Raw genomic sequence first — 23,930 nt, 5'->3', positions numbered from 1 at the left:
TATACATGCTCAATTCTTTTCATAGCACATTAAACTAAATCATTTGACAGCGATGCCATATGCACTACTTTTTGTTCCTTAACCATTTACTCAAATATGTTTCTATAGTAACGTAATAAGTTTTTGTTTTTATCATCTTAACAAACTCTTTTCACAACAAGAGACCTTTTGTGAAAACGAAGGTTACTTTAGATGTGAAAGGTTCTTTGTGGAACCAGTAAAAAAAATTGTGGCATCCTGAACCACCATTTTTAAAGTGTCCTTCATGTCTGTCGGTGGGTATTGCAAATATCAATTAAATTTATTCTAAAACCATGTCAATAAACCTAGTAACTTCACTGGATCCTTTGACAGTCATAACTCCATCTCACATCTAATATGGAGAAGTTTTGTACACTTTCTGTACAGTTTTTTTTGTAATCACTAAACACTGTTTTGTATTTTTGGTTTTGTATCACACAAGAATTTTGGGTCACAGATATAAAGTGCATTATAAGTTTAATTTGATAAATAAATGTAATTTTGTCCCATTTGCCCATTATACTGAAATGTGTAACATTGAATAAATTAATAATTGGAGGAAAAAAATCAGCATTATTGTAAACATTGCACAGGTATAAATAAATAATATTTTCATTACATAATACAGTTGAGAAAAATAAATCACTTTCATTACAATTTTGTGCAGCTCCTGTCTGTCCAGCAATACAGGAAGAAAATAAATAGTATTATAAAAGCTCTAAGTTACCATAATCATTACCAAGTACAATATTACCATAAATTAATCATTGATACATTTTTAATTAGAAACAGAGAAATCATTTTTCTGAGTGTGCTGAAGTTGTGCTTTAGAGTTGCTTGGGTTGCTGTTTTTTTTTTGTCATTAAAGTTCATTAGAAGATGCTGTTTCGAGTGGTGTACTGCACGTTGTATGACCGTCTTCTGTGCCAGCGTTGTCTTAATCGTGCACAGCAACCACACAGCAAACACTGTGTGAGAGGGAGAGAGAGCATTGAACAATCATTTTCATTCTCGTGAACAGTAAAAACAGTTTTAAGCCCCCTAAAAAATAAGAATCATCTCCAAACATTTCAATACATATTTTAAATTCAGTCATCATAATACTTACGCAAAGTAGAATCCAGCAAGGTATAAGCATGATGGCAATGGCACAGGGTACGATTATAGCCACGATCCAAGTCGGACTAGTGGTGCTGGGAAAGATCGTGGTTGTAGGTGCAGCGGTGGTAGTACCTATTAACAAATGTTTTAGGAAAAGGGAAACAATGTTAAGAAAAGGAAAACTTAAGAGCTAATAAATTGAAATTTAAAAGAGAACAACATACCCGAATTAACATAGGTAAGTTCGAAGAGGAAAGGACTGGGAAACTTGAAATCATTTTCTGAGAAAACATACTCAACATCTGCTAAAATCACACTGGTATTGCCCCTGGGGTGGAAATAAAAATGCACAATGAGCATTGGAAAGTGAATTTTCATATGAATTGTAGTGGATTCCATTCAAACAACATTATGAACCGTTCGTTTTTCTATTACAAAACATTGGGCATTATTATTATAACAGTATAATGCTGTATTGATTCCCATGTACATGTGTAGAGTGTTTTTTTCAGCAGGGAAACAAAGTTGATGTAAAGAATTTCCTGTGATGGTAATAGTATTAATCTTAATATCTTGAATTAGTTTGATTTTGTTTAATATCATGTCAAAAGACCTGATGTAAATCATATTGAAATAAACGGTTAAAATCAAACTCTGATTCTTGGCACTAATAACTAGATTTTAGTCTAGTTTTAACAGCCGCAACTTGCACTCAAAAGCGTGACCCAGTCTATTATTGATACTGATAATTAACAATACATTTGTGCCGTTTTATCAAGCTCCGAGTGTTTTGACTGCTGGCAGTGTTTCTAGCCTGACTGTCTGGATGGCCAGTCGTTCTCATCGTTCATAATTAAAACATTTACATTTATGGATTTGGCAGACACTTTTATCCAAAGCGACTTACATTGCATTGTATAATATATTTGTTTCTGACTATGTGCAATCCACTGGAACCAAACCCATTACCTTGGTATTGCTAGTGTCATGCTCTAACCACTGAGCCACAGGAAAATTATTCGCATAAAACAATTATGAACATTGTAGTATATACGCACACAGATTTCTCTCCCTTCCTCCTTCATGTATTGATTCACCACACAAACAAAAGTAGGTGAAGTTTAATATGATACAATTTAATATGCCAACAATCCCCTCGTTACGTTAATGAAAATGAATAGGCTCATTTTATTCAAGGATATGCAGGGGTTTTAAAAGTGGGGCAGGAGATGAGCAAAAGAAAAAAGTACAATAGACCTGCGAACAGAGAAACGCTATCGTGACCCTAGAACACCATCATGACAGAGGGGCACCCAGCGTTTAGCCTAGCATGAGCCTCGTCAGGCTAATTTTCTGTAACACCTGCTGTGACATACTCTGAAGTGTCAGTAGCTTCAGGGGCAGGCTTACGAAAAACACTGAAATAGTGTAGTTTAAATGCCTGCCTTTCATTATCTCATTTTGATTCATATCTCCTAGCTCCACCAGAGGCCCAAAAGTCAGTGCATTTCACTTTCAGACAAAAAAGAACGTATCCTCATGCTTTTGTTTTGTGGGTATATGGAAATTCTTGACCTCTTCTTGTGGGTATACGGCGTAAACCTGCCTATCACGTAGACTACACCATGGACTTAAAGTAAAAAGAAGTAAAAAACAACTTACCTGAATTTGGCCCTATCGAACACAAATGGTGTGGCGTTTGGGTCGTTTAAGATCTGGTTCAGCTGAACAAATTGGCAGAAAAATACAGTTATGAAATACATATAATGCAAGTTATATTTTGCGTGTTACGTATCATTTAATTTTAGCAAGGCAGTTTCTTATTGAAATTATAATTTCACAGCATTGTATATACTACAACATTGTTGATTTACCACAGACTCACCAGTTTATTAATAGAGGCCTGGATTAAATCATATGTGCTGTTCCTGAGTACAAGTCTCTCAGACATATTAACATTGATGATTTCAAATCCAAAATTGATGGCATATGAGTTGTTAGAAAGTTCTTGAAAAAAAACACATATTGGTCATTAGTGAATGGATACATCTTTTCAATTCATTGTGGAGTTATGGTTTCCTGGAGAAGCAAACGTACTTGTATAGGTGACATTCACATTGCTCACAGGGTCATTGAGTTTTGTCACTTCTCTTTTGGTTCTGAGGCGTGAGTCTAGCAGAGAGTTGGCTATCTTTAGAACAGCACTCTCGGTTGGTACGGGGCCTCGCGTTTTAAACACAAGCTTAATGACAATGATTACTGTTCCAAGTCTGAAAAAGGGGGCAAACCAAAAGATTATTCAGAGAGAAAATTATCAGAATCTGTCTTTTAAGCATCATATTTTCCCCTAAAGTTCATTGCCTATATTAAACTTTTGCACTTACCTGCTCGGAGTTGTCCCTTCAAAAAGTTTGAGGAGAAATTTAGTGGGAGCCGTGATGTTGCTTTTTGAAACGCTATAAACCACATCTGCCGTGACCTCAGCTATGCCATTCCTAGGGTAAGATTAAAATACACAATGATGTATAAGAGAACTGGTGAGGCATGATCTGAGCCTGTTTTCTCCAAACCGTAACATTACAAAAAATTCCATTTACAAAATCAAAAAGAAAATTCGGAATTTACTAACGTGAAATTGGCATCATCAAAATTGATCTTATCAGCTGATGGGTTTTCATGGAGCATCTCATTTAGCTGAAGAGTTAAGAAATAGATAAAGAGATTTGTTGATGTATTACTTTACTTATGATAAAGTTATTAAACTAGAAATCATATCACAAAATGCTCTAAAATTAAACTACTTTAAACCCACCAATTTATTTATGGCGTCTTGTATAAATTTGTAGGTGCTTTTCCTGTTTCCTTTGTTCTCTGCCATTGAGACGTTGTTGATCTCAAATCCAAAGTCGAGGGCATATGACTTATCAGAAATTTCTTAATATGAAAACATGTAACAATATTGGTTAGACAAGTTTTACAGAGGTGGTTCCACATGCAAAAATACTTTTGGAAAGTACCTTGTTTGTAAATTAAATTATATATTTAGAACAAAATAAACTTCTAAGATAAGAGAAAGACCTACTCTGAAAGGTCACGTTCTGAAAGCTGACAGGTTCACCAAGCTTTTCCGATTTCCCTTTCTGATTAGTTGTAAAACGTGAATCCAGCGAAGAAATCACCTCCTGAATAGCGTTTTCACTGGGTATGGGGCCCAGCGTTTCAACCAGAATGCGAATGCGAATGACCGCCTTCCCCTTTCTGAAGAAAGCAAGTAACAGATAAGTAATGTAGAAAGAGAATCAAAATCTAAAATAATATAAATTATATGCACTTACATTTCTGGTACAGATGTCACAGGGAACCTGGTTGCCTGTGGAGGCACCGTTGTAATGGTCAATCCTACAGAGTCAGACAGAAGCAATACGATTGAATACATTTTGACCAAAACAAACTGTGGTTCTGTTGCACTTTAAAAAAAAATCAGCGGTGGTTTTGTCTTTAAACAAATGTATTAGGAAAAAAGGGAAACAATGTTAAGAAAGGAAAAACTAAAGAGCTATTTAAATTGAAATTTAAAAGAGAACAACATACCATTATTAACATTGAGAATTTCTTTGAGGAAAAGACTGGGAGACGTGATGTCATCATCTTTGAAAATATACACAACATCTGCCCTAATCACAGTGTCATTGCCCCTGGGGTGGAATTAAAAATGCACAATGAACATTGGAAATCTTTAAAGTGAATATTAAAGTATTACATGATAGAGTCACATCTCACTTAACCAATCTCCTGGCCTTGAACAACATATTTCTGCTGTACTTAAAGCAGTGGTGTAGTTTTGTTTTTTGGATGAATAAACAGTGTTTTTTTCCTTTCAGGAAAATGCAAATTCTTGACTTTTCTTGTGGGTATACGGCGTAAGCCTGCATATCACGTAGTCTACACAAGTGACTTAAAAGTAAAAAAGTAGTTAATCAAAACTTACGTGAAATTGGTCTTTGGTAAAATAAATGTAGGAAGAGGGGTTGTTTGGTTGTTTAAGATTCGGTTCAGCTGAAGAAATTGGCAGAAAAATACAGTTAATTATTTATAATAAATATAATGCAAGTAATATTTTGCATGTTGAGTTTCATTTAATTCTAGCAAGGCAGTTTCTTATTGAAATTACAATTTCACAGCATTGCATACACTACAACAGTTTTGAATAGTCAAGGACTCACCAGTTTATTAATAGAATCCTGGACGAGGTTATGTGTGCTGTCCCTGAGTACAATTTTCTCAGACATATTAACATCGCTGATTTCAAATCCAAAATCGAGGGCATACGAGTTGTTAGAGAGTTCTTGAAAAAAAGCACATATTTGTCAGTGAATGGATACATCTTTTCAATTCATTGTGGAGTTATTGTTTCCTGGAGAAGCAAACGTACCTGTATAGGTGACATTCACATTGCTCACAGGGTCATTGAGTGTTGGCACTTCTCTTTTGGTTCTGATGCCTGAGTCTAGCAGTTTGTTGGCTGCCTGTAGAACAGCATTCTTGGTTGGTAAGGGGCCTTGCGTTATAAACACAAGGCGAATGACAATAATTGCTGTTCCAAGTCTGAAAAAGGGGGCAAACCAAAAGATTATTCAGAGAGAACATAATCAGAAACTTTCCATTATGTATCATATTTTCCTATAAATATCATTGCCTATATTAAACCTATTGCACTTACCTGTTAGGAGTTGTGTCTTTAAAAAGCTCGCGGAGAAATTTACTGGGAGCCTTGATTTTGCTTTTTGAGACGTTATAAACCACATCTGCCCTGACCTCAGCTATGCCATTCCTGGGGTAAGATTAAAATACACAATGATGTATAAGAGAACTGGTGAGGCATGATCTGAGCCTGTTTTCTCCAAACCGTAACATTACAAAAAAATCCATTTACAAAATCAAAAAGAAAAATCGAAATTTACTAACGTGAAATTGGCATCATCAAAATTGATCTTATCAGCTGATGGGTTTTCATGGAGCATCTCATTTAGCTGAAGAGTTAAGAAATAGATAAAGAGATTAGTTGATGTATTACTTTACTTATGACAAAGGTATTTAAGTAGAAATCATATCACAAAATGCTCTAAAATTAAACTACTTTAAACCCACCAATTTATTTATAGCGTCTTGTATAAATTTGTAGGTGCTATTCCTGTTTCCTTTGTTCTCTGCCATTGAGACGTTGTTGATCTCAAATCCAAAGTCGAGGGCATATGACTTATCAGAAATTTCTTAATATGAAAACATGTAACAATATTGGTTAGACAAGTTATACAGAGGTGGTGCCACATGCAAAAATACTTTTGGAAAGTACCTTGTTTGTAAATTAAATTATATATTTAGAACAAAATAAACTTCTAAGATAAGAGAAAGACCTACTCTGAAAGGTCACGTTCTGAAAGCTGACAGGTTCACCAAGCTTTTCCGATTTCCCTTTCTGATTAGTTGTAAAACGTGAATCCAGCGAAGAAATCACCTCCCGAATAGCGTTTTCACTGGGTATGGGGCCCAGCGGTTCAACCAGAATGCGAATGTGAATGACCGCCTTCCCTTCTCTGAAAAAAGCAAGTAACATATAAGTAATGTAGAAAGAGAATCAAAATATAATTTAGTATAAAAGAATATAAATTATTTATTTTTGCTCTCACATAAGTTTGTTCTGAGATAGCTTTTGTGACTCAAGTTCTTTTAAGAAACTGACAGGTTTTATTTTATATGCATCATTGAAGACACGGTCCATATGAACCTCAATCTGCTTCCCGTTTTTCCTACTAATAAAAAAAAGATGTTGAAACCTTGACTTGTTTGGCATAGACACATGAAAAAGGATAAAAGCGTCTGCTTATTGTAAATGTAAAAACATGTATACCATGTATTATGAACATAATGAGAATAATGATGATTAGATTTAAAAGTTTGAAACTTACGTGAAATTGATGAGTGGGGCATCGAAGGGTATTTCAGGCTCATTCAGTAGAGTGTTGAGCTGTAGGCAAAACAATCAAATTATTCACCAAATCTATTGTTATTTCATTTCTTTGGACTTGTTATAAATGCTTACCGCCGAGTTGGTTATATTCAGCACTTCCTTGACAGGGTCAGACATGCTGACGTTAGTCAGACTAAATTTAAAGATGACCGCATAGGAGGTGTCTGAGATTTCTGAAGCACAGAATTGTTCATTTGCATTTTGTCATTAATGAAAATTTAAAGTGTAATTACATAGTATGAAAATCTTTGAAAGTAAAACCCTAATACTTACTTTCATAGCTCACGTTCTTTAGCTCCACTGATTTATCAAGTTTTGACTCTCTAGAGTTTCTGAGACTGTTGACAGCACTGAGCACCAGTTCTTTACTGGGGACTGGAGATGAGTCAAACACTAGTCTGCTTGTCACCTCTGCTAAACCAGATCTGCAAAGGACAACATGTTTGTTTAATACACGTTATGAGTTTGGATTAACATAATCACTTCTTGACTGACAGTCAGTTCTGCAAAATAAAAAATCAATACTTACGATTCCGGTACAGATGTCACAGGGAAGATGCTTGCCAGTGGAGGCACTGTTGTAGTGGTCAGTCCTACAAATTCAGACAAAAGCGATTAGATTGAACACATTTTGATCAAAACAAATCCTGCAGTTAAATTCAGAAGGAAACAATAACATTGAAATGTTTTTGATGATACACAAGTTTCTTTTTATTAAACATATTTAGGCATTTGGAGATTACAATGGACATACCCATAAGTGACTGAAGAAGTTTTAAGTAGCTGACTGGTTTTATATCATCTCCTTCTTTGAAGGTGTAATTTATATTGCCATTTATTTGGTCCAATAAGCTCCTGTAAAAAAAAACAGACAAGAATTTTCTAAAAAGTTTCGATTAACATGAAACAGTTTTGTTAACACTTAGTTGAATGTATGTTTTCAGTTTGGTTGCTTCAGTATCCTAAAATGTTTTCTTGCATTTCTCTAATGAACAAATGTAATTTCGAGGCAGAAGTCAAATGTCATCTTACGTGAAGTCTGAGGTCTTGGGTTGAAGAACCGGACTTGTAGGCTCATTCAGAAGAGTGTTCAGCTGTTAGTGAGAATCAAGCCATTTATCAATACCAGGGAGCATTTGCTTTGGAGAAAACTCTTTGATTGGATGAATTAAGAATATTTACCGCATTGTTGATTGTATTTTGCAGTTCTTGGTTTTGTGGAATGCTGATGTTACTCAGAGAAAATGTGATGATGAGAGCATATGAGGTGTCCGAGATTTCTGTGTAGAAATATATTTATTTTAGATTGTGCCACAGCTTGATATTCTTCACTGTTCCTAACATTTGTATCATGATGTAGAAATATGCTTTTTATTTGAAAATGATGACACTTACTTTCAAAGGTGACATTCCCCACTTTCACTGTTTCATTGAGTTGTGACTCTCTGTTTTTTCTCAGAGTGGTGACAGCAATGAGCACCAGATCTTCACTGGGGACAGGAGATGAGGAGTTGAACACTAGTCTGCTTGTGACCACTGCTGAACCAGATCTGCAAAGGGAAACATGTTTATTAAATACGTTTTATAGTTTGCCATTGAAATAATGATTACAGAAAACCCTGTTGAGGAAACAGCATATGCTGGTTAGGTATGTTTTGAAGCATGGTAGCTGGTTAGATCTGGTCATGTGACAGTTCTAAGCTCGTCCTAAGCAACTAGCTCCTGCTCAGGACCAGCTTAAACCAGTTCATGACCAGCTACCATGTTTCAATACATACATAAGGAGCATATGCTGTTTTATAACAGGTACGAAAAAATCTGCACTTACCTTTGCGGTACAGATGTCACAGGGAAGATACTTGCCAGTGGAGGCACTGTTGTAGTGGTCAGTCCTACAAATTCAGACAAAAGCGATTAGATTGAACACATTTCGATCAAAACTAATCCTGCGGTTAAATTCAGAAGGAAACAATAACATTGAAATGTTTTTGATGATACACAAGTTTCTTTTTATTAAAGATATTTAGGCATTTGGAGATTACAATGGACATACCCATAAGTGACTGAAGAAGTTTTAAGTAGCTGACTGGTTTTATATCATCTCCTTCTTTGAAGGTGTAATTTATATTGCCATTTATTTGGTCCAATGAGCTCCTGTAAGAAAAAACAGACAAGATTTTTCTAAAAAGTTTCGATTAACATGAAACAGTTTTGTTAACACTTAGTTGAATATATGTTTTCAGTTTGGTTGCTTCAGTATCCTAAAATGTTTTCTTGCATTTCTCTAATGAACAAATGTAATTTCGAGGCAGAAGTCAAATGTCATCTTACGTGAAGTCTGAGGTCTTGGGTTGAAGAACCGGACTTGTAGGCTCATTCAGAAGAGTGTTCAGCTGTTAGTGAGAATCAAGCCATTTATCAATACCATGGAGCATTTGCTTTGGAGAAAACTCTTTGATTGGATGAATTAAGAATATTTACCGCATTGTTGATTGTATTTTGCAGTTCTTGGTTTTGTGGAATGCTGATGTTACTCAGAGAAAATGTGATGATGAGAGCATATGAGGTGTCCGAGATTTCTGTGTAGAAATATATTTATTTTAGATTGTGCCACAGCTTGATATTCTTCACGGTTCCAAACATTTGTATCATGATGTAGAAATATGCTTTTTATTTGAAAATGATGACACTTACTTTCAAAGGTGACATTCCCCACTTTCACTGTTTCATTGAGTTGTGACTCTCTGTTTTTTCTCAGAGTGGTGACAGCAATGAGCACCAGATCTTCACTGGGGACAGGAGATGAGGAGTTGAACACTAGTCTGCTTGTGACCACTGCTGAACCAGATCTGCAAAGGGAAACATGTTTATTAAATACGTTTTATAGTTGCCATTGAAATAATGATTACAGAAAACCCTGTTGAGGAAACAGCATATGCTGGTTAGGTATGTTTTGAAGCATGGTAGCTGGTTAGATCTGGTCATGTGCTAGTTCTAAGCTGCTCCTAAGCAACTAGCTCCTGCTCAGGACCAGCTTAAACCAGTTCATGACCAGCTACCATGTTTCAATACATACATAAGGAGCATATGCTGTTTTATAACAGGTACGAAAAAATCTGCACTTACCTTTGCGGTACAGATGTCACAGGGAAGATACTTGCCAGTGGAGGCACTGTTGTAGTGGTCAGTCCTACAAATTCAGACAAAAGCGATTAGATTGAACACATTTTGATCAAAACTAATCCTGCGGTTAAATTCAGAAGGAAACAATAACATTGAAATGTTTTTGATGATACACAAGTTTCTTTTTATTAAAGATATTTAGGCATTTGGAGATTACAATGGACATACCCATAAGTGACTGAAGAAGTTTTAAGTAGCTGACTGGTTTTATATCATCTCCTTCTTTGAAGGTGTAATTTATATTGCCATTTATTTGGTCCAATGAGCTCCTGTAAGAAAAAACAGACAAGATTTTTCTAAAAAGTTTCGATTAACATGAAACAGTTTTGTTAACACTTAGTTGAATATATGTTTTCAGTTTGGTTGCTTCAGTATCCTAAAATGTTTTCTTGCATTTCTCTAATGAACAAATGTCATTTCGAGGCAGAAGTCAAATGTCATCTTACGTGAAGTCTGAGGTCTTGGGTTGAAGAACCGGACTTGTAGGCTCATTCAGAAGAGTGTTCAGCTGTTAGTGAGAATCAAGCCATTTATCAATACCAGGGAGCATTTGCTTTGGAGAAAACTCTTTGATTGGATGAATTAAGAATATTTACCGCATTGTTGATTGTATTTTGCAGTTCTTGGTTTTGTGGAATGCTGATGTTACTCAGAGAAAATGTGATGATGAGAGCATATGAGGTGTCCGAGATTTCTGTGTAGAAATATATTTATTTTAGATTGTGCCACAGCTTGATATTCTTCACTGTTCCTAACATTTGTATCATGATGTAGAAATATGCTTTTTATTTGAAAATGATGACACTTACTTTCAAAGGTGACATTCCCCACTTTCACTGTTTCATTGAGTTGTGACTCTCTGTTTTTTCTCAGAGTGGTGACAGCAATGAGCACCAGATCTTCACTGGGGACAGGAGATGAGGAGTTGAACACTAGTCTGCTTGTGACCACTGCTGAACCAGATCTGCAAAGGGAAACATGTTTATTAAATACGTTTTATAGTTTGCCATTGAAATAATGATTACAGAAAACCCTGTTGAGGAAACAGCATATGCTGGTTAGGTATGTTTTGAAGCATGGTAGCTGGTTAGATCTGGTCATGTGCTAGTTCTAAGCTGGTCCTAAGCAACTAGCTCCTGCTCAGGACCAGCTTAAACCAGTTCATGACCAGCTACCATGTTTCAATACATACATAAGGAGCATATGCTGTTTTATAACAGGTACGAAAAAATCTACACTTACCTTTGCGGTACCGATGTCACAGGGAAGATACTTGCCAGTGGAGGCACTGTTGTAGTGGTCAGTCCTACAAATTCAGACAAAAGCGATTAGATTGAACACATTTCGATCAAAACTAATCCTGCGGTTAAATTCAGAAGGAAACAATAACATTGAAATGTTTTTGATGATACACAAGTTTCTTTTTATTAAAGATATTTAGGCATTTGGAGATTACAATGGACATACCAATAAGTGACTGAAGAAGTTTTAAGTAGCTGACTGGTTTTATATCATCTCCTTCTTTGAAGGTGTAATTTATATTGCCATTTATTTGGTCCAATGAGCTCCTGTAAGAAAAAACAGACAAGATTTTTCTAAAAAGTTTCGATTAACATGAAACAGTTTTGTTAACACTTAGTTGAATGTATGTTTTCAGTTTGGTTGCTTCAGTATCCTAAAATGTTTTCTTGCATTTCTCTAACGAACAAATGTAATTTCGAGGCAGAAGTCAAATGTCATCTTACGTGAAGTCTGAGGTCTTGGGTTGAAGAACCGGACTTGTAGGCTCATTCAGAAGAGTGTTCAGCTGTTAGTGAGAATCAAGCCATTTATCAATACCAGGGAGCATTTGCTTTGGAGAAAACTCTTTGATTGGATGAATTAAGAATATTTACCGCATTGTTGATTGTATTTTGCAGTTCTTGGTTTTGTGGAATGCTGATGTTACTCAGAGAAAATGTGATGATGAGAGCATATGAGGTGTCCGAGATTTCTGTGTAGAAATATATTTATTTTAGATTGTGCCACAGCTTGATATTCTTCACGGTTCCAAACATTTGTATCATGATGTAGAAATATGCTTTTTATTTGAAAATGATGACACTTACTTTCAAAGGTGACATTCCCCACTTTCACTGTTTCATTGAGTTGTGACTCTCTGTTTTTTCTCAGAGTGGTGACAGCAATGAGCACCAGATCTTCACTGGGGACAGGAGATGAGGAGTTGAACACTAGTCTGCTTGTGACCACTGCTGAACCAGATCTGCAAAGGGAAACATGTTTATTAAATACGTTTTATAGTTGCCATTGAAATAATGATTACAGAAAACCCTGTTGAGGAAACAGCATATGCTGGTTAGGTATGTTTTGAAGCATGGTAGCTGGTTAGATCTGGTCATGTGCTAGTTCTAAGCTGCTCCTAAGCAACTAGCTCCTGCTCAGGACCAGCTTAAACCAGTTCATGACCAGCTACCATGTTTCAATACATACATAAGGAGCATATGCTGTTTTATAACAGGTACGAAAAAATCTGCACTTACCTTTGCGGTACAGATGTCACAGGGAAGATACTTGCCAGTGGAGGCACTGTTGTAGTGGTCAGTCCTACAAATTCAGACAAAAGCGATTAGATTGAACACATTTCGATCAAAACTAATCCTGCGGTTAAATTCAGAAGGAAACAATAACATTGAAATGTTTTTGATGATACACAAGTTTCTTTTTAACAAAGATATTTAGGCATTTGGAGATTACAATGGACATACCCATAAGTGACTGAAGAAGTTTTAAGTAGCTGACTGGTTTTATATCATCTCCTTCTTTGAAGGTGTAATTTATATTGCCATTTATTTGGTCCAATGAGCTCCTGTAAGAAAAAACAGACAAGATTTTTCTAAAAAGTTTCGATTAACATGAAACAGTTTTGTTAACACTTAGTTGAATGTATGTTTTCAGTTTGGTTGCTTCAGTATCCTAAAATGTTTTCTTGCATTTCTCTAATGAACAAATGTAATTTCGAGGCAGAAGTCAAATGTCATCTTACGTGAAGTCTGAGGTCTTGGGTTGAAGAACCGGACTTGTAGGCTCATTCAGAAGAGTGTTCAGCTGTTAGTGAGAATCAAGCCATTTATCAATACCATGGAGCATTTGCTTTGGAGAAAACTCTTTGATTGGATGAATTAAGAATATTTACCGCATTGTTGATTGTATTTTGCAGTTCTTGGTTTTGTGGAATGCTGATGTTACTCAGAGAAAATGTGATGATGAGAGCATATGAGGTGTCCGAGATTTCTGTGTAGAAATATATTTATTTTAGATTGTGCCACAGCTTGATATTCTTCACGGTTCCAAACATTTGTATCATGATGTAGAAATATGCTTTTTATTTGAAAATGATGACACTTACTTTCAAAGGTGACATTCCCCACTTTCACTGTTTCATTGAGTTGTGACTCTCTGTTTTTTCTCAGAGTGGTGACAGCAATGAGCACCAGATCTTCACTGGGGACAGGAGATGAGGAGTTGAACACTAGTCTGCTTGTGACCACTGCTGAACCAGATCTGCAAAGGGAAACATGTTTATTAAATACGTTTTATAGTTGCCATTGAAATAATGATTACAGAAAACCCTGTTGAGGAAACAGCATATGCTGGTTAGGTATGTTTTGAAGCATGGTAGCTGGTTAGATCTGGTCATGTGCTAGTTCTAAGCTGCTCCTAAGCAACTAGCTCCTGCTCAGGACCAGCTTAAACCAGTTCATGACCAGCTACCATGTTTCAATACATACATAAGGAGCATATGCTGTTTTATAACAGGTACGAAAAAATCTGCACTTACCTTTGCGGTACAGATGTCACAGGGAAGATACTTGCCAGTGGAGGCACTGTTGTAGTGGTCAGTCCTACAAATTCAGACAAAAGCGATTAGATTGAACACATTTTGATCAAAACTAATCCTGCGGTTAAATTCAGAAGGAAACAATAACATTGAAATGTTTTTGATGATACACAAGTTTCTTTTTATTAAAGATATTTAGGCATTTGGAGATTACAATGGACATACCCATAAGTGACTGAAGAAGTTTTAAGTAGCTGACTGGTTTTATATCATCTCCTTCTTTGAAGGTGTAATTTATATTGCCATTTATTTGGTCCAATGAGCTCCTGTAAGAAAAAACAGACAAGATTTTTCTAAAAAGTTTCGATTAACATGAAACAGTTTTGTTAACACTTAGTTGAATATATGTTTTCAGTTTGGTTGCTTCAGTATCCTAAAATGTTTTCTTGCATTTCTCTAATGAACAAATGTCATTTCGAGGCAGAAGTCAAATGTCATCTTACGTGAAGTCTGAGGTCTTGGGTTGAAGAACCGGACTTGTAGGCTCATTCAGAAGAGTGTTCAGCTGTTAGTGAGAATCAAGCCATTTATCAATACCAGGGAGCATTTGCTTTGGAGAAAACTCTTTGATTGGATGAATTAAGAATATTTACCGCATTGTTGATTGTATTTTGCAGTTCTTGGTTTTGTGGAATGCTGATGTTACTCAGAGAAAATGTGATGATGAGAGCATATGAGGTGTCCGAGATTTCTGTGTAGAAATATATTTATTTTAGATTGTGCCACAGCTTGATATTCTTCACTGTTCCTAACATTTGTATCATGATGTAGAAATATGCTTTTTATTTGAAAATGATGACACTTACTTTCAAAGGTGACATTCCCCACTTTCACTGTTTCATTGAGTTGTGACTCTCTGTTTTTTCTCAGAGTGGTGACAGCAATGAGCACCAGATCTTCACTGGGGACAGGAGATGAGGAGTTGAACACTAGTCTGCTTGTGACCACTGCTGAACCAGATCTGCAAAGGGAAACATGTTTATTAAATACGTTTTATAGTTTGCCATTGAAATAATGATTACAGAAAACCCTGTTGAGGAAACAGCATATGCTGGTTAGGTATGTTTTGAAGCATGGTAGCTGGTTAGATCTGGTCATGTGCTAGTTCTAAGCTGCTCCTAAGCAACTAGCTCCTGCTCAGGACCAGCTTAAACCAGTTCATGACCAGCTACCATGTTTCAATACATACATAAGGAGCATATGCTGTTTTATAACAGGTACGAAAAAATCTGCACTTACCTTTGCGGTACAGATGTCACAGGGAAGATACTTGCCAGTGGAGGCACTGTTGTAGTGGTCAGTCCTACAAATTCAGACAAAAGCGATTAGATTGAACACATTTTGATCAAAACTAATCCTGCGGTTAAATTCAGAAGGAAACAATAACATTGAAATGTTTTTGATGATACACAAGTTTCTTTTTATTAAAGATATTTAGGCATTTGGAGATTACAATGGACATACCCATAAGTGACTGAAGAAGTTTTAAGTAGCTGACTGGTTTTATATCATCTCCTTCTTTGAAGGTGTAATTTATATTGCCATTTATTTGGTCCAATGAGCTCCTGTAAGAAAAAACAGACAAGATTTTTCTAAAAAGTTTCGATTAACATGAAACAGTTTTGTTAACACTTAGTTGAATATATGTTTTCAGTTTGGTTGCTTCAGTATCCTAAAATGTTTTCTTGCATTTCTCTAATGAACAAATGTCATTTCGAGGCAGAAGTCAAATGTCATCTTACGTGAAGTCTGAGGTCTTGGGTTGAAGAACCGGACTTGTAGGCTCATTCAGAAGAGTGTTCAGCTGTTAGTGAGAATCAAGCCATTTATCAATACCAGGGAGCATTTGCTTTGGAGAAAACTCTTTGATTGGATGAATTAAGAATATTTACCGCATTGTTGATTGTATTTTGCAGTTCTTGGTTTTGTGGAATGCTGATGTTACTCAGAGAAAATGTGATGATGAGAGCATATGAGGTGTCCGAGATTTCTGTGTAGAAATATATTTATTTTAGATTGTGCCACAGCTTAATATTCTTCACTGTTCCTAACATTTGTATCATGATGTAGAAATATGCTTTTTATTTGAAAATGATGACACTTACTTTCAAAGGTGACATTCCCCACTTTCACTGTTTCATTGAGTTGTGACTCTCTGTTTTTTCTCAGAGTGGTGACAGCAATGAGCACCAGATCTTCACTGGGGACAGGAGATGAGGAGTTGAACACTAGTCTGCTTGTGACCACTGCTGAACCAGATCTGCAAAGGGAAACATGTTTATTAAATACGTTTTATAGTTTGCCATTGAAATAATGATTACAGAAAACCCTGTTGAGGAAACAGCATATGCTGGTTAGGTATGTTTTGAAGCATGGTAGCTGGTTAGATCTGGTCATGTGCTAGTTCTAAGCTGGTCCTAAGCAACTAGCTCCTGCTCAGGACCAGCTTAAACCAGTTCATGACCAGCTACCATGTTTCAATACATACATAAGGAGCATATGCTGTTTTATAACAGGTACGAAAAAATCTGCACTTACCTTTGCGGTACAGATGTCACAGGGAAGATACTTGCCAGTGGAGGCACTGTTGTAGTGGTCAGTCCTACAAATTCAGATGGAAGTGAGATAGAATAGATTTAGATAATATTTAGACATTTAGATAGAATACATTTAGATAATTGTGCTTGTGAACACCATATATGTGTGAGGGACACCTTTTGTGGTTGTGATTGCAGTAATAATTAAGGTTGTTGTATTGTTTGTTGTCAGTGAAGCTTGAGCAGCTGGAGACTCAGTCTCTGTTTTTGCATCTGTGGTTAGAAGCTGTGGAAGTCTTGTGGGGGTGAAAAGTGCTGTCTGAGGAACAGTTGTAGTGGTTGGAGGTACTCTAGTGCTTATCACACCCTCAGTGTCTGTTCTTGAAGCTGTACTTAGAGTTCTTGGAAGAGTTGTAGTGGTTGGAGATGTTTTTGTACCTGTAAGAAAAACAGTTGTGGTTATTGTAAATGCTGTTGTGATAACAGGAGCCTTAATGGCAATATATCAATACAGTTGTTGTGGTTATTGGAGTTCAGGTGCCAGATTTACTAAACAGGTCCAAATAGTGAGAGAGCACTATTTCAAAAAAGCGCTGATAGGAGTGGAAATTTCTTCAGGTGATTTGGGCGCACATTTAAAACCCAGGTTTAATGTCTGTTTTCCATAATGACCAACGCAATCTACCACGAGCAGAGTAAAATAGTTTAAACCGGAGGCAAAATGAGACATTACGACTTCTTTACACTGTTAAACGTGCTGGGTTCTCAAACTTAACTTGGTCCACTTGTCAAAAAAAAAGTGACATACATGAACCACACGCGCGGTATGTCAAACTAAATCATATGTCTGTGTTTTTTTGCCAATCGGTGTGTACGTGAATACTGTGAACAACATGAACTTATAGTGAATCAATGCGATGAGTGCAGTTGTGGTTGGTATGGAACATTCAGTTCTTGTTTTTACATCTGCTGAAAGGAAGATTTGGAAGTGTTGTGGTGGTAGAAGGTGTTTGTATAACTGTTTCAGAAACAGATGTTGCGGCTCGAAGTGTTGTTGTTGTCGTTTTCATGGGAGACTGAGTGCTTGTTTTTTCAGCTATGGTAGGTAGATTTAAAAGTATTTAAGTGGCTGAATGTGTTGGTATTGTTGTCTCAGAAAGATTTATGGTAAATGGAAGGGCTGTTGTGGTAGTGGTAGATTTAATGGTAGAAGTTGATGCAGTTGTGGTTGTTATAGGAAAAACAGTGCTTGGTTGTGCTGATGTTTTCCGGAGTTTTTGAAGTATTTTAGTGGTTGAAAGTGTTGTTTTACCTGTCTGCAAAACAGTTGTGGTGGTTGAAAAGGCCATTGTAATTGCAAGCGTTGTTGTTTTTAGGTGAGACTCTGTGCTTGTTTTTTCAGCTGTGGTTGGGAGATTTGGAAGTGTTGTTTTGGTCGAAGATGTTAATGTGGTTGTCTCATAATTAGCTGTGGTGCTTGGAAAGACTGTTGTGGTTATGGTAGCCGTAATTCTAGACGTTGAAGCAGCTGTTGTTGTTATTGGAGATTCTGCGCTTGTTTTATCAGCTGTGGTTGGGAGTTTTGGAATAGTTCTTATGGTTGATGGTAGTGTTGTAGTTGTCTTAGGAGAAGCAGTGGTTATTGGAAGTGTTGTTGTGGACTTGAAAGATTCTGTGTTTGTTTTTACAGCAGTAGTTGAATAATTTGAAAGTGTTCCACTAATTGAATCAGTTGTTGTAGCTGTCTGTAAGGCAGCAGTGGGTGTGAGATGTGTTGTGGTTGTTATGTGAGACTCACTGCTTGTTTTTCTCGCTGTGCTTGGGAGATTTGAAAGTGTTGTAGTTGTCTCAAAACTTGCTGTGCTAGTTGAAAGCATTTTTTTTGTTAGGACCGTTGTAATTGGAAGCATTGTTGATTTTAGGTGAGATTCAGAGCTTGTTTTTCTAGCTGTGGCTGGGAGATTTGAAAGTGTTTTAGTGGATGAAGGAGTTGGTGTGATTGTCTGAGAAACAGTTGTGGTAATTGGAAGCATTGTTGTTTTTATGGGAGACTCAGTTCTAGCTGTGGATAAGAGATGTGGAAGCTTTGTAGTTGTTGACAGTGTTAGCGTGGTTGTCTTTGCAACATTTGTAGTAATTGGTAGGGCTGTTGTGGTTATGGTTGCCTTAATTGTAGAAGTTGAAGCACCTGTGGATGTTATCGGAGACCCTGTGCTTGTCTTCGCAGATGTGGTTGGGAGTATTGGAGTTGTTGTTGTGGTTGATGGTGGTGTTGTAATTGTCACATAAACATTTGTGTTGATTGGAGACAGTGTTGTAGATGGGGTTGTTTGTATGGCAGACTCAGTGCTTATTTTTTCAGCTGTAGTTGGGAGATTTTTTACAGCCGTGGTTGAGGGATTTAAAAGTTTTCTAGTGCTAGAATCAGCTGTTGTAGCTGTCTGAAGAGCAAACGTGGTTGTGACAAGTGTTGTTATGTGAGACTTGGTGCATGTTTTGCCTGCTGTGGTTGTGAGATTTGGAAGTCTTGAAGTGGTTGAAGTTGTTGTTGCAGTTGTCTCAAAATGAGCTGTGGTAATTGGAAGTGTTGATTTTGTTAGGGGAGACAATGTGCTTGTTCTTTCAGCAGTGGATAGTAGATTTTGAAGTGTGGTTGACGGTGTTGGTGTAACGGTTTCAGAAACAGTCGCTGTGGCTGAAAGTGTTGTGGTTTTGGAAGAGTCAGTGTTTGGTTTTGCAGCTGTGGTTGAGGGATTTGGAAGGGTTGAAGGTGTTGTTGTAGCTGTCTGAGGAGCACTAGTGGTTGTAGGAAGTGTTGTCATTGTCATGGGAGAATCAGTGCTTGTTTTTTCGGCTGTGGCTGGGAAATTTAAAAGTGTTGTAGTGGTTGAAGCTGTTTGTTTAGTTGTCTGAGAAACAGTTGTGGTAACAGTTGTGGTAAATGGAAAAGTTGTTGTTTTTATGTGAGACTTAGTTCTAATTTTTTCCGCTGTGGATGAGATATATGGAAGTTTTGTAGTTTTTGACAGTGTTGGGGTGTTTGTCTTTGAAATAGTTTTAGTAATTGGTAGGGCTGTTCTGGTTATGGTTGCCTTAATTGTAGAAGTTAAAGCACCTGTGGTTGTTATCGGAGACCCTTTGCTTGTCTTCGCAGATGTGGTTGGGAGTTTTGGAATTGTTGTTGTGGTTGATGGTTGTGTTGTAGTTGTCACAGAAACATTTGTGGTGGTCGGTGACAGTGTTGTAGATGGGGTTGTTATTGTTTCCGAAACAGTTATTGTAGTTGGAAGCGTTGTTTTTTGTATGGCAGACTCAGTGCTTATTTTTTCAGCTGTGGTTGGAAGATTTGGAAGTGTTGTAGAGGCTAAAGGAGTTGTTGTAGTTGTCTCAGAACTAGCTATGGTAGTTGGAACCATTGTTTTTGTTAGGGCCGTTGTAATTGGAAGCGTTGTTGTTTTTATGGGAGATTCAGTGCTTGTTTTTTCAGCTGTGGTTGGGAGATTTGAAAGTGTTATAGTGGATGAAGATGCTGGTGTAGTTGTCTGAGAAACAGTTTTGGTAAGTGGAAGCATTGTTGATTTTATGGGAGACTCAGTGCTCGTATTTTCAGCTGTGGTTTGGAGATTTGGAAGTGTTGTAGTGGTTGAAGGAGTTGGTTTAGTTGTCTGAGAAACATTTGTGGTAATTGGAAGCATTGATGATTTTATGGGAGACTCGGTTCTAGTTTTTTCAGCAGTGGGTGAGAGGTATGGAAGTTTTGTTGTTGACGGTGTTGGTGTGGTTGTCTTTAAAATAGTTGTAATAATTGGTAGGGATGTTGTGGTCATGATAGCCTTAATTGTAGAAGTTAAAGCTCCTGTGGTTGTTATCTGAGACTCTTTGCTTGTCTTCGCAGATGTGGTTGGGAGTTTTGGAATTGTTGTTGTGGTTGATGGTTGTGTTGTAGTTGTCACAGAAACATTTGTGGTGGTCGGTGACAGTGTTGTAGATGGGGTTGTTATTGTTTCCGAAACAGTTATTGTAGTTGGAAGCGTTGTTTTTTGTATGGCAGACTCAGTGCTTATTTTTTCAGCTGTGGTTGGAAGATTTGGAAGTGTTGTAGCGGCTAAAGGAGTTGTTGTAGTTGTCTCAGAACTAGCTATGGTAGTTGGAACCATTGTTTTTGTTAGGGCCGTTGTAATTGGAAGCGTTGTTGTTTTTATGGGAGATTCAGTGCTTGTTTTTTCAGCTGTGGTTGGGAGATTTGAAAGTGTTATAGTGGATGAAGATGCTGGTGTAGTTGTCTGAGAAACAGTTTTGGTAAGTGGAAGCATTGTTGATTTTATGGGAGACTCAGTGCTCGTATTTTCAGCTGTGGTTTGGAGATTTGGAAGTGTTGTAGTGGTTGAAGGAGTTGGTTTAGTCGTCTGAGAAACATTTGTGGTAATTGGAAGCATTGATGATTTTATGGGAGAGTCGGTTCTAGTTTTTTCAGCAGTGGGTGAGAGGTATGGAAGTTTTGTTGTTGACGGTGTTGGTGTGGTTGTCTTTGAAATAGTTGTAATAATTGGTAGGGATGTTGTGGTCATGATAGCCTTAATTGTAGAAGTTAAAGCTCCTGTGGTTGTTATCTGAGACTCTTTGCTTGTTTTTGCAGATGTGGTTGGGAGATTTGAAAGTGTTGTTGTGGTTGATGGTTGTGTTGGTGTAGTTGTCTGAGAAACAGTTGTGGTACTTGGAAGCATTGTTGTTTTTATGGGAGACTCAGTGCTTGTATTTTTAGCTGTGGTTGGGAGATTTAAAAGTGTTCTAGTGCTTGAATCGGCTGTTGTAGCTGTCTGAAGACCAGGAGTGGTTTTGACAAGTGTTGTAGTTGTTATGTGAGACTCACTGCTTGTTTTTTCAGCTGTGGTTGGGAGATTTGGAAGTGTTGTAGTGGTTGAAGAAGTTGATGTGGTTGTCTCAGAAACACTTTTGGTAGTTGGAAGTGTTGTTGTCTCTTTGTAAGATTTTGTGTTTGTTTTTACAACCGTAGTTAAGGGTTTTAAAAGTGTTCTAGTGCTTGATTCGGCTGTTGTAGCTGTCTGAAGAGCAGGAGTGGTTGTAAAAAGTGTTTTGGTTGTTATGTGAGACTCACTGCTTGATTTTCCAGCTGTGGTTGGGAGATTTGGAAGTCTTGAAGTTGTTGGAGGTGTTTTTGTAGTTGTCTCAGAATGACCTGTGGTAATTGGAAGTGTTGATTTTGTTAGGGGAGACAATGTGCTTGTTCTTTCAGCCGTGGATGGTAGATTTTGAAGTGTGGTTGATGGGCTTTGTGTAACGGTCTCAGAAACAGTTGTTGTGGCTGGAAGTGTTGCGGTTTTTGAAGAGTCAGTGTTTGGTTTTGCAGCTGTGGTTGGGGGATTTGGAAGGGTTGAAGTGGTTGAAAGTGTTGTCTTAAATGTGTGAGGAGTACTAGTGGTTGTGGGAATTTTTGTCATTGTCATGGGAGACTCAGTGCTTGAATTTTCAGATCTCGTTAGGAGATTTGGAATTATTGTTGAAGGTGTTGTTGTGTTTGTCGCAGAAATAGTTGTGGTAATTGGAAGGGCTGTTGATGTCATATTAGACTTAATTGTAGAAGTTGATGCACTTTTGGTTGTAATGGGTGACTCAGAACTTGTTTGTGCAGCTGTGGCTGGGAGATTTGAAAGTGTTGTTGTGGTTAATGGTGTTGTCGTAGTTGTCTCAGAATGAGTTGTTGTAAATGGAAGCGTTGGTGATTTTATGGGAGACTCGGTGCTTGTTTTTTCAGCTGTAGTTGGGAGATTTGGTTGTGTTCCGATTGAAGGTGTAGATGTGACTGTCTCAGAAACAGTTGTTGTGGCTGGAAGTGTTGTTGTGGCTTTGGAAGATTCTGTGTTTGTTTTTACAGCTGCTGTTAGGGGATCTGAAAGGGTTATAATGCTTGAATATGTTGTTTTAGCTGTCTTTGGAGCAATGGTGGTTGTAAGAAGTTCTGTGGTCGTTATGTGAGACAGGGTGTGTGTTTTTTCAGATGTGGTTGGGATATTTGATAGTGTTGTAGTTGTTAAAGGTGTTGTTGTAGTTGTCTCGGAACGAGCTGTGGTAGTTGGAAGTGTTATTTTTTTTAGGGCAGTTGTAATTGTAAGTTTTGTTGTTTGTTGAGATTGAGTGCTTGTTTTTTCAGCTGTGGTTGGAAGATTTGAAAGTGTTGTAGCGGATAAAGATATTGGTGTAGATGTCTTTGAAACAGTTGTAGTAATTGGTAGGGATGTTGTGGTTTTGGTAGCCTTAATTGTAGAAGTTGAAGTATCTGTGGTTGTTATCGGAGACTCTGTGCTTGATTTTCCAAATGTGGTAGGGAGTTTTGGAATTGTTGTTGTGGTTGATGGTTGTGTTGTAGTTGTCAAAGAAGCATTTGTGGTGGTCGGTGACAGTGTTGTAGATGGGGTTGTATTTGTCTCTGAAACAATTGTGGTAGTTGGAAGCGTTGTTGTTTGTATGGCAGACTCAGTCCTTATTTTTTCAGCTGTGGTTGGTAGATTTGGAAGTGCTGTAGTGGTTGAAGGAGTTGTTGTAGTTGTCTCAGAACTAGCTGTGGTAGTTGGAACCATTGTTTTTGTTAGGGACGTTGTAATTGGAAGCATTTTTGTTTTTATGGGATATTCAGTGCTTGTTTTGTCAGATGTGGTTGGGAGATTTGAAAGTGTTGTAGTGGATGAAGATGTTGGTGTAGTTGTCTTAGAAACAATTGTGGTAAGTGGGAGCATTGTTGATTTTATGGGAGATTCAGTGCTTGTTTTTTCAGCTGTGGATGAGAGATATGGAAGTTTTGTATTTGTTGACGGTGTTGGTGTGGTTGTCTTTGAAACGGTTGTAGTAATTGGTAGGGCTGTTTTTGTTATGGCAGCCTTAATTGTAGAAGTTGAAGCACCTGTGGTTGATATCTGAGACTCTGTGGTTGATTTTGCCCGTGTGGTTGGGAGTTTTGGAATTGTTGTGGTTATTGGTTGTGTTGTAGTTTTCACAAAAACATCTGTGGTGGTCGGTGACAGTGTTGTAGATGGGGTTGTATTTGTCTCTGAAACAATTGTGGTAGTTGGAAGCGTTGTTGTTTGTATGGCAGACTCAGTCCTTGTTTTGTCAGCTGTGGTTGGGAGATTGGAAAGTGTTATAGTGG

General features: G+C 37.3%; 1 protein-coding gene across 1 annotated transcript in view; it reads right to left on the bottom strand.

The window, feature by feature from the left end:
- Nucleotides 1-481: 481 nt before the first annotated feature.
- LOC130436606 (mucin-2-like) overlaps nt 482-23,930 on the bottom strand; it is a gene marked incomplete at its 5' end in the record, with an annotated part of 52,367 nt that continues 28,918 nt past the window's right edge. The window contains 60 exons of the mRNA XM_056767406.1: nt 482-989; nt 1,130-1,254; nt 1,347-1,450; nt 2,785-2,846; nt 3,008-3,129; nt 3,220-3,392; nt 3,507-3,617; nt 3,752-3,816; nt 3,935-4,056; nt 4,205-4,380; nt 4,458-4,521; nt 4,714-4,817; nt 5,111-5,178; nt 5,346-5,467; nt 5,555-5,727; nt 5,843-5,953; nt 6,088-6,152; nt 6,271-6,392; nt 6,541-6,716; nt 6,810-6,932; nt 7,089-7,147; nt 7,223-7,323; nt 7,424-7,575; nt 7,680-7,743; nt 7,905-8,005; nt 8,183-8,244; nt 8,333-8,430; nt 8,546-8,700; nt 8,979-9,042; nt 9,204-9,304; nt 9,482-9,543; nt 9,632-9,729; nt 9,845-9,999; nt 10,277-10,340; nt 10,502-10,602; nt 10,780-10,841; nt 10,930-11,027; nt 11,143-11,297; nt 11,576-11,639; nt 11,801-11,901; nt 12,079-12,140; nt 12,229-12,326; nt 12,442-12,596; nt 12,874-12,937; nt 13,099-13,199; nt 13,377-13,438; nt 13,527-13,624; nt 13,740-13,894; nt 14,172-14,235; nt 14,397-14,497; nt 14,675-14,736; nt 14,825-14,922; nt 15,038-15,192; nt 15,471-15,534; nt 15,696-15,796; nt 15,974-16,035; nt 16,124-16,221; nt 16,337-16,491; nt 16,770-16,833; nt 16,946-17,206. Coding sequence (XP_056623384.1) covers nt 894-989; nt 1,130-1,254; nt 1,347-1,450; nt 2,785-2,846; nt 3,008-3,129; nt 3,220-3,392; nt 3,507-3,617; nt 3,752-3,816; nt 3,935-4,056; nt 4,205-4,380; nt 4,458-4,521; nt 4,714-4,817; nt 5,111-5,178; nt 5,346-5,467; nt 5,555-5,727; nt 5,843-5,953; nt 6,088-6,152; nt 6,271-6,392; nt 6,541-6,716; nt 6,810-6,932; nt 7,089-7,147; nt 7,223-7,323; nt 7,424-7,575; nt 7,680-7,743; nt 7,905-8,005; nt 8,183-8,244; nt 8,333-8,430; nt 8,546-8,700; nt 8,979-9,042; nt 9,204-9,304; nt 9,482-9,543; nt 9,632-9,729; nt 9,845-9,999; nt 10,277-10,340; nt 10,502-10,602; nt 10,780-10,841; nt 10,930-11,027; nt 11,143-11,297; nt 11,576-11,639; nt 11,801-11,901; nt 12,079-12,140; nt 12,229-12,326; nt 12,442-12,596; nt 12,874-12,937; nt 13,099-13,199; nt 13,377-13,438; nt 13,527-13,624; nt 13,740-13,894; nt 14,172-14,235; nt 14,397-14,497; nt 14,675-14,736; nt 14,825-14,922; nt 15,038-15,192; nt 15,471-15,534; nt 15,696-15,796; nt 15,974-16,035; nt 16,124-16,221; nt 16,337-16,491; nt 16,770-16,833; nt 16,946-17,206 — 6,281 coding nt within the window. The remainder of the gene's footprint in view (nt 990-1,129; nt 1,255-1,346; nt 1,451-2,784; nt 2,847-3,007; nt 3,130-3,219; nt 3,393-3,506; nt 3,618-3,751; nt 3,817-3,934; nt 4,057-4,204; nt 4,381-4,457; nt 4,522-4,713; nt 4,818-5,110; nt 5,179-5,345; nt 5,468-5,554; nt 5,728-5,842; nt 5,954-6,087; nt 6,153-6,270; nt 6,393-6,540; nt 6,717-6,809; nt 6,933-7,088; nt 7,148-7,222; nt 7,324-7,423; nt 7,576-7,679; nt 7,744-7,904; nt 8,006-8,182; nt 8,245-8,332; nt 8,431-8,545; nt 8,701-8,978; nt 9,043-9,203; nt 9,305-9,481; nt 9,544-9,631; nt 9,730-9,844; nt 10,000-10,276; nt 10,341-10,501; nt 10,603-10,779; nt 10,842-10,929; nt 11,028-11,142; nt 11,298-11,575; nt 11,640-11,800; nt 11,902-12,078; nt 12,141-12,228; nt 12,327-12,441; nt 12,597-12,873; nt 12,938-13,098; nt 13,200-13,376; nt 13,439-13,526; nt 13,625-13,739; nt 13,895-14,171; nt 14,236-14,396; nt 14,498-14,674; nt 14,737-14,824; nt 14,923-15,037; nt 15,193-15,470; nt 15,535-15,695; nt 15,797-15,973; nt 16,036-16,123; nt 16,222-16,336; nt 16,492-16,769; nt 16,834-16,945; nt 17,207-23,930) is intronic.

This window comes from Triplophysa dalaica, chromosome 2, assembly GCF_015846415.1.
Source record: "Triplophysa dalaica isolate WHDGS20190420 chromosome 2, ASM1584641v1, whole genome shotgun sequence".
NCBI lineage: Eukaryota > Metazoa > Chordata > Actinopteri > Cypriniformes > Nemacheilidae > Triplophysa > Triplophysa dalaica.
This window is presented reverse-complemented; position numbering and strand designations above follow the sequence as displayed.